The sequence below is a fragment of the Mustela nigripes genome, chromosome 1 (genome assembly GCF_022355385.1).
Source record: "Mustela nigripes isolate SB6536 chromosome 1, MUSNIG.SB6536, whole genome shotgun sequence".
In the NCBI taxonomy this organism is placed as follows: Eukaryota; Metazoa; Chordata; class Mammalia; order Carnivora; family Mustelidae; genus Mustela; species Mustela nigripes.
The window spans coordinates 119687982-119711707 of record NC_081557.1 but is presented as its reverse complement, the minus strand read 5'-3'; the positions used below and the strand labels follow the sequence as shown (position 1 = coordinate 119711707).

General features: G+C 36.9%; 1 protein-coding gene across 2 annotated transcripts in view; it reads right to left on the bottom strand.

Moving 5' to 3' along the window:
- Window positions 1-23726, bottom strand: part of KIF13B (kinesin family member 13B) — a 198080-nt gene that overhangs the window by 168054 nt on the left and 6300 nt on the right. For both annotated transcript variants that reach the window (XM_059372373.1, XM_059372380.1), the window contains exon 2: window positions 12364-12457. In XM_059372373.1, the coding sequence (XP_059228356.1) occupies window positions 12364-12457 (94 nt within the window). The remainder of the gene's footprint in view (window positions 1-12363; window positions 12458-23726) is intronic.

Sequence of the window (23726 nt, the reverse complement as noted above, 5' to 3'; positions counted from 1 at the left end):
GTGGCTCAGTGGGTTAAAGCCTCTGCCTTCAGCTCAGGTCATGATCCCAGGGTCCTTGCTTCCCCCCCCCTCTCTCTGCCTGTGTCCCTGCCTACTTGTGATCTCTCTCTGTCAAATAAATAAAAATCTTAAACACACACACAGAAGAAAACACTAAACAATACAGGCACTGGAAAACAGGGCAGAACAAACATAAAAGATGTCACCTAAGCAGTGACAGTGCTTAAGTACTAGAAATAATAAATGCTCTCAATTCAAAATATTCTAGATTACAGGACGGAGAAGCAGTCTTAAAGGAAGATCAGACTGGTATTAGTGGGTTCCAGAAATCAGTTAAAAGCTATGTTGTAATCTAAACAGAAAGCAATTATGGTCCTTAACTAGGGTAATGTCAGAGAGAGGAAAGGAATGTTGGGATAAAAATACTCACCAGAAAAATCAGCATGATTTGACATCTGACTAAGAATAACACATCCTCTGTAATAAATTCACCTACTAATGTATCTACAGAACAAGTGACTGAATTTCTTCAACAACTGAGGGAGCAACAAATCAAAAGATAAATAATCCAATTGCAATGTAGAGACTGTATTTATATGCTATTCAAAACAAACTATACGGGAAAAAACTTTATCAGATAATTAGACATGTAAACACTGAAAATTTGATGCTTTACATAACTATTGTTAATTTTCTAGGTGTACTAATGGTGTTGAAGCAATTGCTAAAAAATTGTAAAAGATACATTAAAATATCTGTGGTTAAAATCAGATTTACTTCAAACTAATATAGGAAAAAGGAAAGAGTTGAAGATGTGGTTATGACCATATTACCCATGGGTTAACAGTTTCGGAAACTGAGTGACAGGCACATAGGGGTTCGTTATACTATATCCTGTCTACTTTGATGTATGTTTTAAAAACTCTATAATAGGGTAGCCTGGGTGGCTTAGCCAATTACGCATTTGCCTTTGGCTCAGGTCATGATCCCAGAGTCCTGGGATCAAGTCCCACATCTGCCTCCTTGCTCGGCAGGGAACCTACTTCTCTCTCTGTCTGCCGCTCCTTCCCCTGCTATGCTCTCTCCTTCTTTCTCCCTGACAAATAAAAAAAAATATTTTTTAAAAAAAATTAAAAATAAAATCTCCATAACAAAAAGGTTGTTTTTTTTTTAAATTTTATTTATTTGAAAGAAAGAGAGAGAATGTGTGTGCACACAAGTTGGGGGAGGGTAGGCATACAGAGAAGCAGACACCCCACTAAGCAGGGAGCCTGATGGGGCTCGATCCCAGGACCCTGAGACCATGACCTGAGCTGAAGGCAGACGCCTAACTGATTGAGCCATCCAGGCACCCTGATAACACAGTTTTTAAAAATTAAATGGCAAATGTAATTTTTACTTATTCAATGATCTTTATGTAAATTCTGTTTTCCTAAATGTAAAACAAAGGATAATTGACTTGTTTCATATATAGGCCAAAACAGGAAGATAAAAATTCATCACTGCTCTTAATTAGGACCCAATCCATTGAGGTTTTTATTTAATTATAAATACATATAAATGAGATTTGATCAAAGTAAAGCAAAAGTAAAATTCACCATCATATAAGACACTCTTTTAACAAACTTAGGAAGAAGGAAAAAGGGCTCCAGAACCCTAAGCTACTAATTTGCAAAAGAGATCATTTTTCATGTTAGCTAAATATCACTCTCATTAAAAAAATGCACAATGCTCAAAAGTACACAATAGAATCATTTCAAATCTGACTCTGCAAAAATCTAACCTTACAAAGTCCGTAAGAGACTAATTCAACTTCTCTACTCTTTAGTTTTCTGTTTTGCTTTGTTTTTTGTTCTACTAGTATATTTACAGACATTCTGTGCTAAAAATAATTTGACCACAATGTAATGGAACTAAGGATTAATAAAGATTATCCTAATTCTTAGCTTGATACCTGCCAAAGAGCTTATGTTCAACTATTGAACGGGTAATAAAGATTCCTAAGGTATTGTGATACAGCAATTTTAGAGTGGTCTCTCATGTGACACTTCCTCAGGGAGCACTGCTACCTTCTCTTTAAAAGAGAAGTCTAGATTTTTACACAATATCTAGTTTATATTAGCAACAACCCCTACACTAGATATTGAGACAAAGAACCCTTAAAAAAAAAACACTGCCAAACAAAAAAACAATTTTAAATACCTCAATAGGTACAACTTGATAGTTTTACCTAAACTTTATTTGAAGTTAGACACCCAATATACCATATATTATCACATAATTTTATGCTGAATCCAGAATTCTGGGTAAATTCAAAACATTCAATTCCTATTACCATAAGTTTTTAAAAAAAGGTTTTATTTATCTGAGAGACCGAGAGGTAAGAGGGTGAGAGAGGGAGAAAGGAAGAGAGAGGGGGAGCATGAGCAAGAGTAGGGGAGCCACATATGGGAAAGGAAATAGATTGAGCAAGGGGCCCAACACAGAAATCAATCCCAGGACCCTGGGATCATGACCTGAGCCAAAGGGAGATGCTTAACCAGCCAAACTACCCAGGCTCCCCTCCTATTAACCATAACTTAATCTAGGGGCACCTGGGTGGCTCAGTGGGTTAAGCCTCTGCCCTTGGCTCGGGTCATGATCCCAGGGTCTGGGATGGAGCCCCCAAATTAGGTTCTCTGCCCAGCAGGGAGCTTGCCTCCCCCTCCCCCTTTGCCAGCCTTTCTGCCTACTTGTGATCTCTGTCTCTGTCAAATAAACAGATAAAATCTTAAAATAAAAAAATAAATAACTTAATCTAGTAACTAATCATGCCCAGTAACTCTAAGTCCTCATTGTATCAAATGTCAGTAAACAAGTAGTATTTCGGGCTCATTGACAGACACTCTCTATTCTGGTATTTAAAGAAAAAAGTTTATTGATATAGCCATGACAACGCTAAAATATCACCAACTCTACTATGATAATCTAATTTTCGTTCAGACAGGTTTACTAACAAACTATCACACAGTTCATTTTGGCACTCTACTAGCCTTTGCTGGTAAACGTGGAAAAACACACATTTATTGTTATTTGATTATTTACTACTATTAACCATGCAAAGACATGAATACAATCTTTATTATCTTTTTAGCTTTTAAGAGTTTCTGTGATTCATTTTCACAACTATATTCATAAGTAGTACAAGATTTATACACTCAATGGTCATTGTATTTTTTAAGGGGGCGAAATCATCTAAAATTTCTGAGTACACTAAACAATGCTTCCCCCTCTTTAGTCTGACATAATCAGGGTAGACAGGCTCCCCCAAGGAAGAGCCTCTTTATGAAATTAAAACATACCACATACTGTTCTCCAGAGGAGTAAATTTTATTTGGGCAGAATTATTAGCCTCACTCAAGTCATTTCACAGCAGAGAGAACAAACAGGTCTATTGTACATACCATAATTACATTTTGCATGACTTACTTCAATTAAAATCTTTACTTAAATTAGTAACCATATAGCAGTAGAGAAATTTTAAAAGTCATTATCTAATATGACCTAATGATGCCTTCCACTAACAAGGAATTACTCTGAAAATGACTTCTGATATTTCAAAGCAGTTAGCGGCATTAGGCCCTCTCCTAGGTAGCATTACTCAGTACATTTGCAAGAGAAATGTATGTGCATGTGTCAGCCTCACTATACTCTGCATATTTGAATATATCTGCATATATTCATTCTTCTACCAGGATCAGAGTACTACAAACCTCCAAAGAAGGGCCTGAGTGTGCTTTGCTCATGTTAGTTACTAATGACTTGACGAACCTGATGTCTAGTATAAAATAAGAAGGAATAAAAAGAACTTTAATGACCTTACCAGTACTGATTGAGATCAACATCTCAGATATTCTCACTACACTGGCAGTTATCATCTTCATATGTATCAATTAAACTTCAGGTTAAACATGATCATATGGGAGAAAGAGGGAAGCACCACAGCTTTACTACAAAACAGAAAAACTCTGCATATCTGTGCCATTTATGGCTAGTTCCATCCATGTTGAAGAGACTTTCCTACATGTACTAAAGAACAGGCCATCTCACATAATACCAAAGAAATCAGTGTTCAGATTCATTAAGGTCTTAAGTCCAACTCTCAAATATTTTCTCCTTCAGAAAACTCTCACCTTCAAATCTTACACTTGGTGGGGCAGGGTAAAAAAGAATTATAAGAGAGACTCCAAAGTCAGTGTATTAACTCTTATCCTGTTACACACACACACACACTCACAAATGACAGAAAACACAGAACTAAAGAGGAAAGTGGATTAACGGATCTAGAGACGAAACAATGCAATTTTTCCTGAGAACTTCCTTCCCTTTTGGGTTTCAGTTCTGGTGTTTAAAGCAGCACCTCTCAGTGCGCACAGCGCAGTGATCCATAGTCTCCTCAAAGAATTGGAAGGACACTAAAACAATTTCACTGCTTCTTTTGCTGGGAAGTCACTATAAACAACAGATGAGGAGAGAAAAGCTTTTGTTTTGGGTTGGTTTTTTCAGAAGGAAGAAAGGAGGAACAGGATATTTGGTAAAATACCAACATTTAGCTTTCCTCCCCAAGATGAACTCAGGATATTTTTCTTTTTAAGCGTCTATTAACACTTTTTTTTCTTTAGCTTTTAAGAATCAGGCATTAGGCAGCTTTTCCTGCTCACAGGTCCTGTCCATGCTTTAAATAAATTAATTAATAAATATCAGGCCTTAATCCGTATAAGTAGTCAATCTTTAAGTCACATAATTGACCTTTTTCTAGAAAAAATTCACTTTGCTTACACATAGTGGTATGCAAACAATTTACAAATAAATATATATATTTATATATCAAAATATATTGAAAATATAAAGAAATACAAGGGAAAGATAAAAAAACAACTTCAGGGCGCCTGGGTGGCTCAGTTGGTTAAGCGACTGCCTTTAGCTCAGGTCATGATCCTGGAGTCCCAGGAACGAGTCCCGCATCAGGATCCCTGCTCAGCAGGGTATCTGCTTCTCCCCCTAATCCTCTCTCCTGTCATGCTCTCCCTCTCTCTCATTCTGTCAAATAAATAAATAAATAAATCTTTTTTAAAAAAAGGTATTAAAAAATGTTTAGGTTAAAACATAAAAGTGTTTTATTCTTTAAACCCCCTTGCATACTGTTACTTTTTAAAATCTGCTCGATTTTTAAAACCCTGTCAACAAGTATGGCTCAGTAGAAAAGTATACTAGAACCTGGGGTTCCAAATCAGCAGCCAAGGGCTGAACCTGGCCAAGACTTGTTTTGTTTGGACAGCACAATGTTTTGTTTTGCTTTTTAGCTGTAATTTGAATGCCTTCGGGCAGGGTATGCACTCTCCAATTAGCCAGAGTCACCACCATTTTTTCCTTTTCAGTACATGAAGAGTTCCTTAAAACCTTAAGAAATTGGAATCTGCCTACACTGCTGGTGGGAATGTAAAATGGCACAGCTGCCTTGGGAAAGTCTGGCAGCTCCTCAAAATATTAAGCATGGAGTTACTATATGATCCAGCAATTCCACTTCAAGATATCTACCTAAGAGAAATGAAAACATATGTCCATACAAAGACCAACACAAATGTTCACAGCAGCATTACTCATAATAGCCAAAATGTGGGAAAAAAACCCCAAATATCCATCAGCTGATGAATGGATAAACCAAACAGAATACAACGAAATATTATTCCACCATAAAAAGAATGTAGTACTGATAAATGCGACTTGGATAAACCTCAAACACATTATGCTAAGTAAAAGAAACCAATCACATAAGACCATGTGCTGTATTATTTCATTTATATGAAATGTCAAAATTGGCAAATCACAAATCTATAGAGACAGAAAGTTGAGTAACAGAATGATTAAAATGTCATAAAATTGGATCATGATGCTGGCTGTACAACTCTAAATATAATAAAAACCACTGAACTGTTCACTTCAAAGGGGATGAATTATATAGCATATTTTTTACATTTCAATAAAGTAATTTAAAAATAAATACACCAAACGCATCAATCCAGTTCTTAGAGTCTGTGATTTAATGCCTAAATCTGATTCTTAAATTGTTGTGTGGTAAGACAACACGGTGCTTGAGGTAACAACTACTTTCAGAATAATACTGATATTTGCCTTTTTCACTATGCTGATACTAGCCCTCATGATGCAAAAACAATGGCGGCTAAAAGAACTGGCACTTTTGGCACAGTGACACCAAAGTCTACTGGTTACTAGTAGTCATTACATCTTCACTGCCACACACCCAGAGCCAAAAAAGGAAAAAGTCTTTTCTCACTTCAGGATGTCCTTGACAAGGAGGAAAAATTATGAATTTTATTCAATCTCTACTCTTGAGTACACATCTTTTTTAAAATTACATGTGAGAGGGGTGCCCGGGTGGCTCAGGCAATTAAGCATCCAACTCCTGGTTTCAGTTCAGGCCATGGTCTCAGGGTCCTGAGATTGGTCCCACAACCAATGGGCTCCATGCTCACAAAGGAGTCTGCCTGGGATTCTCTCCCTCTCCCTTTGCCCTTCCCTTGGCTCACTGGCTCCCTCTCTCGCTCTCCCTAAAAAAATAAACAAATAAAATCTTTTATAAATAAATATAATCACATGTGACAAAATGGGAAGTGGCCATGAAGCACCTCTGCTTCATACTAAAATATAAAAGGTGTGATTCCATGAGTTGTGGGCCAAACTAGTCACTTTTTTAATAGAACACCATTTTTACTAGAAATAACTATCAGTTCCTATGGGAAAATGCCTTCCCATTTCCAAATTCACATATATATAACTTTAATAACACAATTGCTTCATAAACTGGGAGCTGCCACTCTCCGCAGGAAATCACACCTTACTTCCTTTTAAAACAATATTAGTATTAAAAAAAAAAGCCAATATTAGGATTTCAATTAACTTGAGCCAGAGTTAGAGGGAAAGGCCTGTTTTGTGGGCAGAGGAGGGAGGGAATAAGGCAAAAGGCAGAAGATAAACGTTAGCCTAAGAAACTATTTTGCCTTATGATGGTGACAGGCTAACTAACATTAACATTTATTACAGATTAAAAGTTTAACAAGTTTTAAGAGTTTGTTTTAATTCAAACAAAATAAGGCTTAAATATTTATTCAGCTATTTAAAAGGGGACTGTTCTAGGGACACCTGGCTGGCTCAGTTGCAAGAGTGTGCAACTCTTGATCTTGGGGTTGTGAGTTCAAGCTCCACGCTGGGTGCGGAGATTACTTATATAAATAAACTTTAAAAAGGGGGGGGGGACTGTTCTATACCATGGTATTACTTATAACTAGTTACAAAAGGGACTTAAAGTGCTCCTAAATGCAAAGATTCCAATGTTGAGAATTACACTTGGAAAAATCTACTAAAATAGATAATGAATTGGTCATTTCTTAGCCCTAAAAGATAATTTGTAAACATGTCGCCGATGAAGATCTGAAAAATCCCAAGGACCAGTATGGAAAACTAAACTAATGCAGGGCAAAAAAGTAATTTCAAAAAGACATATAATTGTACTAGTAGTCTAAGCGGTGTGGTGCAACAGAAGGAAAAATAGAGTAAACCTAGGAGTGTATAGCTAGTACTCCACACGTAAGAAAAAGATGGATCTGGTGGATGCAAGTCTATCAGTCTGAAGCATTTGACCAGAGTTTCTTAAAATAGAAAGACTTTGTCCTTAATCTTTTCCCTATTTAATAAAATGCCCCTTTGTTCTCACCCTATGCTAAATCAATCTTTTGACCTGGTTTCCCAAGTTAGTTGATATTTTATTCACTGTAAACATCAAATTAGGGGTCATAGCTCTCTAATACATGGCATGTTATTCCTTAAGAACCCCCATCAACTTGAGGCAAACATAAAATTAAGTTTTTGACTTTGCAAAGCTGAAATTTTTACAGAACTAATTTTTCTTATTTTTATTTTTATTTTTATTTTTATTTTTATTTTTGAGAGAGGACATGTGGGGTGGGGGGTTGGGGAAGAGGGGCTGAGGGAGAGGGAGAGAATCTTAAGCAGGTTCTGAACTCACGCAGAGCCCAACAGTGGGCTCAATCTCATGATCCTGAAACCAGCAACAGTTACGAAGAAATCAAGAGTCGGACATCCAAACAACTGAGCCACCCAGGCACCCCTAGAACCAGATAATTTTTTGATAAGTATGCACACTCTAGTATTGAACTGAATGTATTTTGGTTTAAAAAATTTTACTTCCTTTATGAAAGTATATTACAGCTCACCAAACATCACAAATACAACCCATTTCTAACAGTAATATTTAAAGTAATAACTAACATTTATATAAGGTTTATTGTATACCAGGCACTGCCATTTTACATATTTTAACTTGTTTTAATTGTCATAACAACCTATCTCCTCTTTACCAGTGCATAAACTGAGGCAGAGGACAATTAAGTAACCTGCTCCATAGCATACATGGTTAAGTGGTAAAAGTGATATTCAATCCAGGATTTCTGGCTCCAAAGTCAGGATTCTTAATCTCTTAGCCTTGTGTTACCAGTTTTCTGATTTTTAAGCATCTTATTTTTCAGAACAGTTTTGGAATTCCATATATAGCAGAGCAAGAAATGTTTCCCAAATCCTCATGATTAAGCTATTTTTTTCCAAAGATTTATTTATTTATTTGAGAGAGAGAGAGATCACAAGTAGGCAGAGAGGCAGGCAGAGAGAGAGAGGAAGGGAAGCAGGCTCCCTGCTGAGCAGAGAGCCCAATGTGGGACTCGATCCCAGGACCCTGAGATCACGACCTGAGCTGAAGACAGCGGCTTAACCCACTGAGCCACCCAGGCGCCCCTGATTAAGCTATTAAACTAGAAATGGTTTATCCACTCATTTAACCATGGCTTCTATTAGTATTAATAAGCACAAACATCAAATCATGAAACTGTCAGAAATACAAAATTAATCAGAAAAATATATAAACCATTATTTTAAAATGTACATATGTCCACTTTCAAAGTATACTAACTTGAGTTGTAAATACACATATAAAATTAGTCATGGTTTTAGATTAATAGAATTGGATACTATTCTAGAAGCATGGATTTTATAGCTTTTAAAGAAAAAATATTAATTTTAGCTTTTCTGACTACTAATTTATTTTTTTTTAAGACTTTATTTATTAGTCAGAGAGAGCAAGCAAGCACAGGCAGAGAGGCAGGCAGAGGGAGAGGGCGAAGGAGGCTCTCTGCCGAGCAAGGAGCCCAATATGGGACTCGATCTCAGGTTACCGGGATCATGACCTGAGCCAAAGGCAGTCATTTAACCAACTGAGCCACCCAGGCGTCCTGTGACTACTAATTTAAAATGACTCAAATCACTTACATGTTAACTCTAAATTCTTAACTCTCTCATTATATAGCTCCTATAAAACATGTTTTATGGATTGGTCATTCTACAAACTAGACTATAATGAACCTCATATCACATAAAATAGTTTTAATTTATGTTTTCTTCCGATTTTTCTTCACATTTAATGAAACCAACCTGTACCACTGGACCGCTACGTTCCAAAATTTCTATTTTCTCTTTTCACCTTGATAGCATATTAAAAGAAAAAGCACTTCTCAAAAGGCAATCTTTTATTATACTAACAATGTTCTTTTTTTTATGTCTATATTTTTTAGTAACCTCTACACCCAATGTAGAGGTTACTAAACTCACAACCCAGAGATCAAGAGTCACATGCTCTTCCAAATGAGCCAGGCAAGTAGCCCAGCAATGTTCTTGGTTTTTATCTGGGTGCCACTTACAGGAGTTATGTTCCACTTATGAAAATTCATCAAGCTAAATACACTTCACTCTATAAAAGCTGTTTTTTAAAAATCTGTGCTTAACTTTACTTCATCAAAACCCAAAACATACCAACCTTATTGGAAGTTGTCATTTTTTAAAGTTTTTTATCCAACCCTGTACAGCACTGAATGATATTCAATTTGTATCTGCAGCATATGGAAAAAAGAGCTATCCAAGATACTCTATAGAACCAGAACAGCTATTTAATTCTTTCACAGACCCCTGAGATTTAAAGACCTCAAAAGGAAAGAAAATATATTTCACATTGTCATTTTATTCTCACAACAACTTTATCAGGTAGATACTATCACACACTTGTGGCAGACTGTATTTTCCGAGGGCAGCCACAATAACATATATCCCATCCTAAAGGCTTTTCTTATGTGACACTGATGCTCCTCCATTACAGATGAGCCTATATTTTCTCTTCTGGAAATTGTTTAGAGCTTTAGATCAGCCTTGAGTAAGAAAAGATGACAAGAAGATACTGGGTGACTCCCAAGGTTAGGACATAAAAGGCAATGAATGCTACTTTCACCCGGCTTTCTCGCTCTCTCAAGACACCTGCCCTTGGAACCTGCCAGATGGTGAACAGGTATTCTGCCTACTGCCTCAGCTACACCTCCAGCCAACAGGCAGCATCAACCACCAGATCTGGGTGACCCACCCTTCTCCAGATGATTCCAATCCCCAACCTTCAAGTCTTCCAGCTATGCCCCAGATAGCATGAGGCAGAGATAAGCCATCCCTGTCTGAATTCCGGGCCCACACAGACCATGAGATAATAAATGATCACTATTGCCTTAAGCCATTAAGCTTCTAAAGATAACTGGTTATGCAGCAATATAAAACTTAGAAAACTAAAACACTTTATAAATAAGGAACACAGGTAGGTAACCACACTACCAAGTGGCAAAGCCAGAATTTGAATCCAAGTCAGTCTACAGGTAAAGCCTACAATCATCCTACCAAAGGATATTGTCTCCAAGTTTTTCAGAGGTAACCCACTTCCAAATAAAGCAACAATCTCCAGAATTAAAATTCCAAGAGCAATAAACAGGCTCCAATATTAGTAATTTCATTTAATACTCAGCAAGCTCAAAATCCTAGCATCATTTTTGACACATCTATACCCTTTACACTCTAATAACTTCATATCTGATAGTACCCATAACCTAGTGATACTTATGAAACAGCCCTACATCAAAGACGGTAAGTCCAAACAATTACAGAGCACTTTACACAACATTTTAGCAATAATTTGATCTTCAGAAAACATTTCTTTGATATTGGTAAGGCATATACCATACAGATAAGACTCAAAAAAGTTAAAAATAACTAGCTACTAGTTTAGATACTACTACTTAAAAACAACATAGTTAAGTAGGGGTTTGATTTAAGATTTTCTGACTCCAAGTCTAACGCCCTTTCAATTCAATGACTCAACCTGAAACAACATTTATGAAGTGCCTTCTGTATTTATTTCCATGCACAACATTGTCTAAGTTTAAGTATCTACTTCATGCAAAGCACCATGGAAGGTACTGTCTCTCTAATTTGTATAATTTACTTCCAGGGTCAGTAGAAAAACATCTCTGAAATCAAGCTGATCTCTATAAAAAGCCAGTCTTTCCCCAGTTGCAACCATTCTCTCTACACAACCAACTGACTTTTCCTAATCCACTTCCTTAACCATGTTAAGATGTCAAAGATGACATCTTACCATAAAAATATAGGTCAAATTCCCTTATCGGCTTTCAAGGTCTTCTGTAATCTGAACCTAGCCTGTTTGATTAAATTTACTCCCCTGTGCTTGCTGAGAAAAAACAAATGAATCTCTGGTTTTTTCCCCAAATTCGCTTTCTTTACACTTTCTGGCCCTTCCTTTTGTTCATATTATCATCCAAATCCAGAAGTGATTCATCTTCAACCCCTGACATAGAGGTTCTTCCCTCCAAGACCTTAAAATCCACTTTAGAGCCACAAGCAGCAAATCCAATACAATGCATAATAATTCAGTTAGGTAAAACAGACCACAGTTTACAAGGGATTTAGAGGAAGGAAATCCTGAAAATGCAGGAATGCCCTGAGGAGGAAAGAGTACCTGAAATGGGCTCTAACAGGATTCGAAGTGGCAGAAGTAAAAACAACCGAAACTGAGAAACAACCTAAAGGTCTTCTCTTCTACCCTACTTTTTTCCATCTACATCTTACTAATAATCTTCTAGTACTGTCTCCTTCAAGAAGGCTTCCTCAGTTACTCCACCTTCTAACCTAAAGCTCTCTCCTCTGAGCTTCTGATACAATTGCTATCTACAACACTTGTTCTGGCACTCAGTCATTCCATATTACAGACATCACCTCTTTTACTCGACAGCTATGTCTCTACACAGTAATGAAGCATTTGTTATCTCCTAAGCTGAACTCAGCTTAGTAGCCATTATGGTTTTCAGTCATTTAGAAATCCATTGTACATAATACTGTTTCTTAACTTACCGGGCATCTCCTTTGGAAAGATTAGTATTTACAGGACTAAGTATAACCTTGTTTGCATCTACATCCACCACACATTTGGTATGCAAATCAATTTCTGTAGAGAAAAAAGAAACAGAGAAAATGGTTATTTTTTTTAATTTTTTATTTTTTATAAACGTATATTTTTATCCCCAGGGGTACAGGTCTGTGAATCGCCAGGTTTACACACTTCACAGCACTCACCAAAGCACATACCTCCCCAATGTCCATAACCCCACCCCCCTTCTCCCAACCCCCCTCACCCCAGCAACCCTCAGTTTGATTTTTCTGAAATAACTAACTTTAAAAATGGTTATTTTTAAAGTTAGTTATTTCAGAAAAATCATTTGAGAAAAACACAATACTCCTTCACGATAAAAACACTCAACAAACTAGGAATAAAAGGGAACTTCTCAACCTGATAAAGGACATACACAAAAACCTGCAGCCAATGTCATGCTTAGTGGTTTATCTTAGAGGCTTACCCTGGAACATTAGGAATAGACAAGGAAGTTCTATGGCTACAGTTTCTATTCAACATTGTTCTAAAAGTTCTGGTCGGGGCAGTTAGGCAAGATAAATAAAAAGGACCCAGATTGAAAAGAATGAAGTAAAACTATCTCCATTTACAATATCATCTTGTACATAGAAAATCCTAAGGAATCCATTTAAAAACTACTAGAATAAACAAATCTTGCAAAGTTGTAGGATATAAGACCAGCATACAAATAAGTTGTACTTCTATACACCAGCAATAAAAAACCCAGAAATGGAGTTAAGAAAACAATTTATAATAGCATTAAAAAGACTTAGCTACTTCGAAATAAATTTAAAAGAAGTACAAGATTTGTACAATGAAAATTCCAAAACACTATTGAAAGAAATTCAACATTTAAATAAATGGAAAGTTATTTTACATTCATGAACTGAAAGACTTAATACTATTAAGATGGCAATACATCCAAATTGGTCTACAAAATTCAAGGTAATCCCTATCAAAATCCCATGGTAACCTTTTCTTTTCTTTTTTTTTAACCAAGCTGAATGCATCTAAATCTGTATGGAAATGCATGAGACCCAGAACAGCCAAATATTCTTAAAAAAGAACAAGGTATGGGGCACCTGGGTGGCTCAGTGGGTTAAAGCCTCTGCCTTTGGCTCAGGTCATGATCCCAGGGTCCTGGGATCGAGCCCCGAGCCCCGCATCGGGCTCTCTGCTCAGTGGGGAGGCTGCTTACTCCTCTCTCTCTGCCTGCCTCTCTGTCTACTTGTGATCTGTCAAATAAATAAATAAAAATCTTTTAAAAAAATTTAAAAATAAAAATAAAAAAGAACAATGTAGAAAGACCACACTCACCAATGTCAAACTTAACCACAAAGCTACATAATCAAGAGGGTGCTATACTACTATAAGGACAGAAGGACAGGCATATAGGACACAGACAATCCTGAAAGATACTGTCACATTTATGGCCAAAGATTTTGACAAGACAATCCAGTGTGAAAATTACAGTCTTCTCAGAAAATGGTGGTGGGACAAGTGGATATCCACATGCAAAGAGAATGAACACCATACGTAAAAATTAATTCCAAAAGATCACAGACATAAATGTGTAAGAGCTAAAACCATAAAACTCTTAGAAGAAAACATAAGGGTAAACTCACATGATGTTGGCTTAGGTAATGATTTCTCAGACACTAAAAGCTCAAGCAACAATAAAAAAAAAAAAAAAAAATAGGGGCACCTGGGTGGCTCAGTGGGTTAAGCCTCAGCCTTTGGCTCGGGTCAGGATCATGATCTCAGGGTCCTGGGATCGAGCCTCAAATCGGGCTCTTTGCTCACCAGAGAGTCTGCTTCCCCCTCTCTCTCTGCCTCTCTGCCCGCTTGTGATTCTCTCTCTCTCTCTCTGTCAAATAAATAAATAAGAACCTTTTAAAAAAAAACAATAAAAAATAGATAAATTGGACAGCATCAAAACAAAAAACTCTTGTACTTCAAAGGACGCTGTCAAGAGAGTAAAATGACAATCCACAGAATCAAACAAATCTGTAAATAATTTGTAAATTATGTATCTAATAAGGGACTTGTATCAGGAAACATCAAGAATCCTTACAACTCAGTAATAAAAAGACAATCCAATTTTTAAATGGGCAATGGATCTGAGTAGATATCTCTCCAAAAAAAAAGATACAAAAATGGCCAATAAGCAAAGAAATGCTCAAAATCATTACACATTGGGAAATGCAAATTAGAAATACAGTAAGATACCACTTCACACCCATAGGCATAACTACTGTCAAAAAGATAATAACAAGTGTTAGGGAGGATGTGGAGAGATTGGAACCTTCATACATTACTGATGGGAATGTAAATGGCGTAGTTACTTTGCAAAACAGTCTAGCAATTCCTCAAAAGGTTAAACAGAAAGCTGGCATATGACCTGTCAATTCCACTCCTAGGTATATATTATCTAAGAGATATATTGTATTGTACTGTATTATATTATATTATATTATATATATATTATTAGAACTAGATCCACATAAAAGTTTGTACATAAATGTTCATAACGCTAGTATTGGGCTATTCATAACAGCCAAAAAATGGAAAAATTCAAATGTCTATCAACTAATGAATGGATAAATGTCTATCAACTAATGAATGAATAAATTTAGTACATCCATAAAATGGAACACTATTTCGCAATTTAAAGGAATAAGGTACTGATACATACTACAAGCTTGTGTGAAGTCAAAGAAACCAGTTACAAAATACCACGTTATATGATTCTATTCATTTGAAATGTCCAGAATATGCAAACAGAGACAGAAAAATAGACTAGTTACTGCCTATGGCTGGGGAGTAACTGCTAATGGGTATGGTGTTTTGTTTATTTTTAATTGAGGTATAACTGACATACAACATTATGAGTTCCAGGTATACAACATGATTCCCTATTTGTATATATTGCAAAATGCTCACCACATAAGGCTAATTAACATCTGTCACCATATATAATTACAAAAAAATGTTTCCATTATGAGAACTTTAAAGATCTACTCTCTTAGCAACCTTCAAATATGTAATACAATATCACTAACTATAGTCACCATGTGGTTACATGGGTATAGTTTTCTTTTGGGGTATGAAGACATACTAAAATTGATCGCTGATAACTGCACAATTATGTGAGCATGATAAAAACCACTGAAATGGGGACGCCTGAGTGGCTCAGTTGGTTGGACGACTGCCTTTGGCTCAGGTCATGATCCCGGAGTCCCGGGATCGAGTCCCGCATCGGGCTCCTGGCTCCATGGGGAGTCTGCTTCGCTCTCTGACCTTCTCCTTGCTCATGCTCTCTCTCACTGTTTCTCTCTCAAATAAATAAATAAAATCTTTAAAAAAAAAAAAACAACACTGAAATGGCTGAATTGTATGATATGTGAACTGTATCTCAATAAAGCTGGTTTTTTTTCTTCTTCAATAAAGTTCTTTTTTTAAAAAGTATAGGCTGTAGCATATTTATGTTTTCATATTTTTATATATATTTTTTTTAATTTATTAGGGAGAGAGAGAGTGTGAGCAGGGCTGGGCAGAGGGAGAGGGAAAAAGACAATCTCAAGCAGACTCCACGATGAGCACAGAGCCCCATGTTAGGCTTGATCTCATGACCCTGACATCATGACGTGAGCCAAAAGCAAGAGTAGGATGCTCAACTAATTGAGCCACTCAGGCACCCCTCATGTTTTTTTTTTTAAGATTTTTTTTTTTTATTTATCTGACAGAGATCACAAGTAGGCAGAGAGGCAAGCAGAGAGAGAGAAGGAAGCAGATTCCCTGCAGAGAAGAGAGCCCGATGGGCTCGATCCCAGGACCCTGGGATCATGACCTGAGCCAAAGGCAGAGGCTTAACCCACTGAGCCACCCAGGTGCCCCACCCCTCATATTTTTATACTCATATTTTTCTGACCTGAAGTATGAAACTGTTTGCCTTATCTCCATTACCAAAAGATAAGCTCTAAGGAAAGGAGCTGCACTATACTGGAGCTATTCTGTATTTCCTAAAGAGCCTTGGCCAAATGTCAATGTCATATTCATTATAACTCAAGAGTATTTCCATTGCCAGGAAAGGTCATTTCTTTTTTTCATCTTAACTTACATAACTGAGACAAATACCAAAAAGCAAAATTTAAAATTTCCCTCCCTGTACCTGCCACAACTTTTCTTATATTGGTTTTTCTACAATTGTTCTCAAAGATACATTCTAGAAGTACAAAAAAACTAAGTGGTCTTTCTTTTAGCCAATACATTTTTCAGGGGAGGGAAAAAAAAAAACTGAAAGGAAAACTACTGAGCTATGTTTTGCCTAGGTGTAGAAGACTAATCCCAAAGCAGCACATGTTCTACTCTGATCAACTAGCACTAAAGTCTATAGGCCCACAGCTCAAGAAAGTTCACAATCATAATACTCTGTTAATACTACTCCTTAATGGTTTCTGATCACATTGTATTGCCTGGCCCCTTACAGTCAAATCTGTATTATACACAAATGTATTATCGATTCTCCGGAAATTGCACTGTGTGACTCAGAATCTACCATCTCACCACCCACCACAAAGTTAGTTATTAGTGCCTTGCAAGAATGTTTGGTTTAAGCAAAGGAGTTGCATATACAGTTCTGTATGCAGAAGTATACATTAGAATGCATGCCTGAAAAACTGTAAATCAAATATTTTCTCACTAAGTGATCAGTCTTCATTTCAAATGATCTTGAATTGAGAAGGGATCCAAAACTTTTCCTTCACTATTTGTATGCTTTTTCCCTATCCTCTTCACAGCTCCTCCCTTCTCTGTCTCATAACCTCATTAGATAGAACCAATAATTTGGAAACATGAAAAGGCATGATAAAGGAACCAATCCTGGGAATATCCTATATAATACACAGAATCACCTAATAACTAATATATTCAACGGAAATTCATTTTGTCCTAAAGATTAAAGGCCACCCATGAAAGGTGGCCTTTAAAATATAAACACTATCTTCATTTCAGTAGTTCCATTTTATCAAACAAAATTCCCATTCTGATTTTGTTGATTGATGGACAGATATTAAAACAAGGCTGTTTAGAATATGGGTAGTACATCTAGGACACACACACCAAAGCAAATAAATGCAGTGAGATTTGAAGAAAGTTTAAGGGTCAGATATACAAGAAACATTTAATATAAGTGCTATAGCTAGAGTACCATTAAATATTAGTTGGTTGAATTCAAGTATATTGCAAAAGGGGCACCTGGCTCATTCAGTCAGTAGAGCATGCAACTCTTAATCTCAGGACTGTAAGTTCAAGCCCCACACTCAGTGTACAGATTACTTAAAAATAAATTCTTTAAAAAACAAAAACTACAGGGGCGCCTGGATGGCTCAGTCGTTAAGCATCTGCCTTCAGCTCACGTCATGATCCCAGGGTCCTGGGATTGGCCCAACATCAGGCTCCCTGCTTGGCGGGAAGACTGCTTCTCCCTTTTCCACTCACCCTGCTTGTGTTCCCTCTCTCACTGTCTCTCTCTCTCTCTCTCTCTCTCTGTCAAGTAAATAAATAAAATCTTTAAAATTTAATTAATTAATTAATTTAAAAATTACATTGCGACAAGATTCTTATTATGACACTTTCTCCATTTAAAACTTCTTGTTCTATACTGCTTAGAAAGCAAGCAGGAATTAAATAATAGAAATAAATGTAGGCTTTAAATTTAATCTAAATTTTAAAAACTAAAAAAAAGGTTTTTTAGATTATATTTATTTATTTGTCAGAGAGAGAGAGAGCAAGCACAAGCAGGGGGAACGGCAGACAGAGGGAGAAGCAGGCTCCCCACCGAGCAAGAAGCCCAACACAGGACTTGACGCCAGGACCCTGGGACCATGAACTGAGCCGAAGGCAGATGCTTAACCAATTGAGCCACCCAGGCATCCCAAAAAAACAAAAAAAAATTTTAAAACACCTACCAAAAATCCAAAAGATAAACAGCTTCCTCTTAGTTTAGAGCAATACTTAGATTAAAAAGATAAGGACCTAGCTGCTATGAGCTGCATTTGCAAAATCAACATTAAAGAATATCCAAGTTCACAGCAGTCTTCACAACAGCCAAAAGGTGGCCACAATCCAAGTGTCCATCGATGAATGAACGGAAAAACAAAATGTGGTATACTTCAATGGAATATTATTCAACCTTAAAAAGGAATGAAATTTTGCTAAAATGTGGATGGAGCCCTTGACATTTTGCCAAGTGAGACAGCTAGACAAATACTATATGATTCCACTTATATGAGGTACCTAGAGTAGTCATATTCATTGAGATAGAAAGATGGTAGATGCCAGGGGCTGGGTTTACCGGGCAATGGAGGAGTTTATGGTTACAGAGTTTCAGTTTTACAAGATTAAAACATTCTAGATGTGGAGAGTGGTGCTAGTTTCATAACAAGTTAATGCCACTAAACTGTACACTTAAAAGTGGTTTAAGATGATAAATTTTATATTATATATACTTTACCACAATAAAAAAATAGCACTAAATGCTCACCATTATTTTAATAAATAACACATGGACAACAGTTTATTCCTAGGGAAGTCTATAATAATGAGATTGGGTTTTAACTAGTACTATGTCTAAAAACCAATAAAAAACCAGAGTGATCTTAAAATTAAGTAATCCTATAAATTTAGTATCCTAACTAATGAACCTCTATCATACTTAGAACCATGAATACTTTGATGTATCCATGAGTCCGTAGAAAAAAGAAAGAAATTTACTCCACTAACATTAAAGATCCCATATTACTTCCCAAACACGATCCTTTTCTAGGTCAAGCTCTTCAAGAAGAATATTAAAATATTAACAGCTGACAATTCAGCTTACTCAGCCAGCAAATTAGTCACCCTGTAAAAGTGAACAATAATTTGAAACAAGTCTTCCTTCAACACACAAATCAGCTATGGCTCATTCCTCAATGACATCATAGTGAAAGATGGGCAGGGTTTGGGATACTCCCTTTACATAACTCATGTTCCATCTGAGGAAATGCATCATTCTCAGTGTGAATAAAGTAAGTTGAGTTGCCCATTTAATAACTATTTTCTAATTTTCCAGAAAATTACTAATAATTTTCAAACCAAATATACTACTCAGAAATATAAATGTACCTCCCTTTACCTCCCAATCACATTCCTAAAAAGCTAACTGTAATCACTCAAAATCAATAGTCAATTGATTTTTGACAAGAGTGCCAAGACAATCCAATGGGGAAAAAGTATAGTCATTTCAACAAATGGTGCTGGGACCACTGGATATTCACATGTAATAGAATGAAACTGAACCTCTACCTTACATCACATTCAAAACTTAACTCCAAATGGATCGAAGACTTAAATACAAAGTCTAAAACTACAAAACTCTTAAAAGAAAATACAGGCATAAATCCACATAACCTTGAGTTAGGTCATGATTCCTTACATATGACTTCAAATGCACAAGCAACAAAAGATAAACTGGACCATATCAAAATGAAAAACTTTCGTGCTGCAAGGGCATCTGGATGGCTTAGTTGGTGGAGCATGTAACTTCTGATCTCGGGGTTGTGAGTCTGACACCCACATTGAGTGTAGAGGTTACTTAAAAATAAAATCTTAAAAACAAAAAAACAAAAGAAAAAAAAAGTTTTGTCCTTTAAAAGACACCAAGAACAACAACAACAAAAAAAAAAACCAAGAACAGAATGAAAAGGCAACTCACAATAATCAAGAAAATATTTCTCTGATAAGGGACTTGGCATTCAAAAAACATAAATAATTCTACCAGTTCAATAATAAAAAGACAACCCAAATTTTAAAATGATAGTTTGAGAGGCACCTGGGTGGTTAAGTCAGTTGAGCATCCAACTTTGATCTCGGCTCAGATCTTTTTTTTTTCATTTTTTTCAAAATTTTATTTATTTGTTTGACAGACAGAGATCACAAGTAGGCAGAGCGGCAGGCAGAGAGAGAGGGGGAAGCAGGCTCCCAGATGAGCAGAGAGCCCAATGTGGGGCTCGATCCCAGGACCCCGGGATCACGACCCGAACCAAAGGCAGAGGCTTTAACCCACTGAGCCACCCAGGCGCCCCTTTTTTTTTTCATTTTTTTTATTATTTATTTACTTGAGAGAGAGAGATGGCAAGCAGAGGGAGGCGCATAGGGAGAGGAAAAGAGAAAGAGAATCCTCAAGTAGACTCCCAGCTGAGCTGAGCACCCAGCCCAATGGGGGCTCAATCCCAGGACCCTGAGATCATGATGTGAACTGAAAGAATAGTCAGCCACTTCACCAACTTAGCTACCCAGGTGCCCCTCCCATCAGTTCTGGACCTCAGGGTCATGCACTAGGCTTGACACTGAACCTGGAGCCTACTGAAAAAAATAAAAATATGGACACCTGGGTGGCTCAGTCAGTTAAGCATCTGCCTTTGGCTCAGGTCATGATCCTGGGGTTCTGGGATCAAATCCTGCATTGGGCTCCCTGCTCGGCAGGAACCCTGCTTCTCCCTCGGCTTGTGCACTTGCTCTCTCTCTCTGTCTCTCTCTGACAAATAAATAAAATATTTTTTAAAATAAGTAAGTAAGTAAATAAATAAATAATAAAATAAAATGATAGTTTGAATAGAAATCTCTCCAAAGCATAACAAATAGCATGGAGAACATGGGGAGATAGAGAGAAGGGAATTGGGGGAAATTGGAAGGGGAGGTGAACCAAGAGAGACTATGGACTCTGAAAAGCAATCTGAGGGTTTTGAAGGGGCGGGGGGTGGGAGGTTGGGGTACCAGGTGGTGGGTATTATAGAGGGATTGCATGGAGCACTGGGTGTGGTGCAAAAATAATGAATACTGTTATGCTGAAAATAAAAAATAAATTAAAAAAGAAAAAAGAAATCTCTCCAAAGATCTACAAATAGCCAATGAGCACATGAAAAGATGTTCAACATCATTAGATACTGGAGAAATGAAAATCGAAACTACTGTGAGATACTACTTCACACACACTAGGATAGCAATATTCAAAAAGACAGACAAAGCTAGTATTGGCAAGGACATGGATAAATTGGAACTTTCATACATTGTTGGTGAGAACATAAAATGATTCAGTCACGTTGGAAAACAATTTAGCAGTTCCTCAAAATTCAGAGTTACTTATATGACCCAGAAATTCCACTTCTATTTATATATACACCCAAAAGAAATAAAAATATACATCCACACAAAAGGTTAAACACAAATGTTCACAGCAGTATTATCCATAACAGCCAAAAAGTGGAAAGAAGCCAAATGCCCATCAACTAATGAACGAGTAAACAAATGCAGCATATCCATATCATGTAATATTACTCAACTTTAAAAAGGAATGAGTACTGACTCATGCTACAACATGCCAAAAACCTGAATACATTATACTAAGTGAAGAAAGTCAGATACAAAAGTCACATATCGCTTGATTCCATTTATATGAAATGCCCAGATAGGCAAATCCATAGAGTCAAGAAGTAGAGCAGTGGTTGCCAGGGGCAGAGAAGAGGGATGGGTGTGTGTTGGGGGAGGGAGGTAGACAGAATGCTAGTGGGGACAGAATCTCTCTGTGGAATGATGAAAATGTTCTGCAAATGGATAATGGTGATGGTTGCACAACTCTGCAAATACACTAAAACCACTAACTTGTACACTTTTGATGAATTATTATCTCAAAAAAATTAGAAAGAATGATCCCACTACCCTCAATAGATGCAAAATATGGTTAGAGTTCTTCAATTACATTTCCAAACAATCATTACTTCAAAGATCCCAGCCAAACCAATCCTTCTCACTCTCAAATAACAACCTCAGAATCTACCTCATCAAGAAAATTACGCACTCCAGGCCTTTGCCATTATATAATTATCCTCTTCTTCCCAAATTTAAAAAATTTCCTTCTCTATTGCCTTGGTCTATAATGAGGCTCAAACATCTCATTAAAAAGGTCTGTTCCTAGGTACAACTCCAGATACCACTCTCTACCCTTCCCTTCTAAATGGATTTTCTTGAAAGAAAGTTGTATATTCATTACCACCATACTGGCAACCCACTTATTTCTCAGCCCACTATTAACATACCAGCACTAATTCATTCATTCAATCAAAATTATTCTGAAAATTACCACTGACTGCCATGATACCTAATCCACTGAACAGTTATTACATGCCATTCTTGTGATATCTGACTACCAACTATTCATTCTTTGACACATTTTCTCTCTGGGCTTCCATATTACCTTTTATTTTTCTTTAGTATTTATTTATTTATCTGAGAGAGAACAAGTGGGAGAGGCAGAGGGAGAAAGAAAGAGAATCTCAAGCAGACTCTGCACCCATTCCACGTGAAGCTTGATCTCACAACCCTGAGATCACAACTGAGTTGAAACCAAGAGTCAGCCTCTTAACTGACTGTGCCACCCAGATGTCCCCTGGGCTTCCCTATTACTTTTATCTGCTCCTCTTAGTCTCTCTTCTTGAACTTTGTGACCACCTTCTTCTTCACACACACTTTAATTTGGTATTCTATCTACTACCTACAGTAATGACTCCCAAATGTGTGACTCTACACACATCTCTAGTTCCTTAGATTTTGACTCATATGCAACAGCATTCTGGATCCAACCACTTAACTACACTTCAGAGATCCAAAACTCAATAAATATGTTGATTTTTTCCAGGAATACATATTATATTCATATTTATAGGTGTAGTACACAACATGTGATAAGGGCTGACTAAATACTTGAATGTCTAAGAATAAAACTCATCATTTCCTACACTTCCACCTTAGAACCTGCTTCTCCTGTATTTCTTTTTGAAGCTTTGCAGTCTTCCTATATTTCCTAAATTTCAGTTGCTTCCCCACTGCCTTTACACATTTTTGCTGGGTATACAGCAATATATGGCCTAGAATGCTAGGCAATAGATGCTTTTTACCCAGACTCTCTCTCAGGACTGTGTTTGTAGCCAGCAACCTTGTGGGACAAGGTCTTCCTCTAGGACAAAGAGCAGGTTTGCTTATTACCACTTAAAACTGTGGATTCCCCAAGCTGAGTGTTCCTCAGAAGTAACACAAACCTACTACTTAAACAGCAGCCATCTGGACTCTCCACACCCTTGTGGATTGGCAAGCAAGGGAAGCTACTCTCACTGTTTACCATGCCATGATTAAGTCCTCTGACCCAGAAGTCCCACATTTTCTACCAGCACCCACAGACCAGTAACTATCTAACTTACTAGCTTACAAGCAG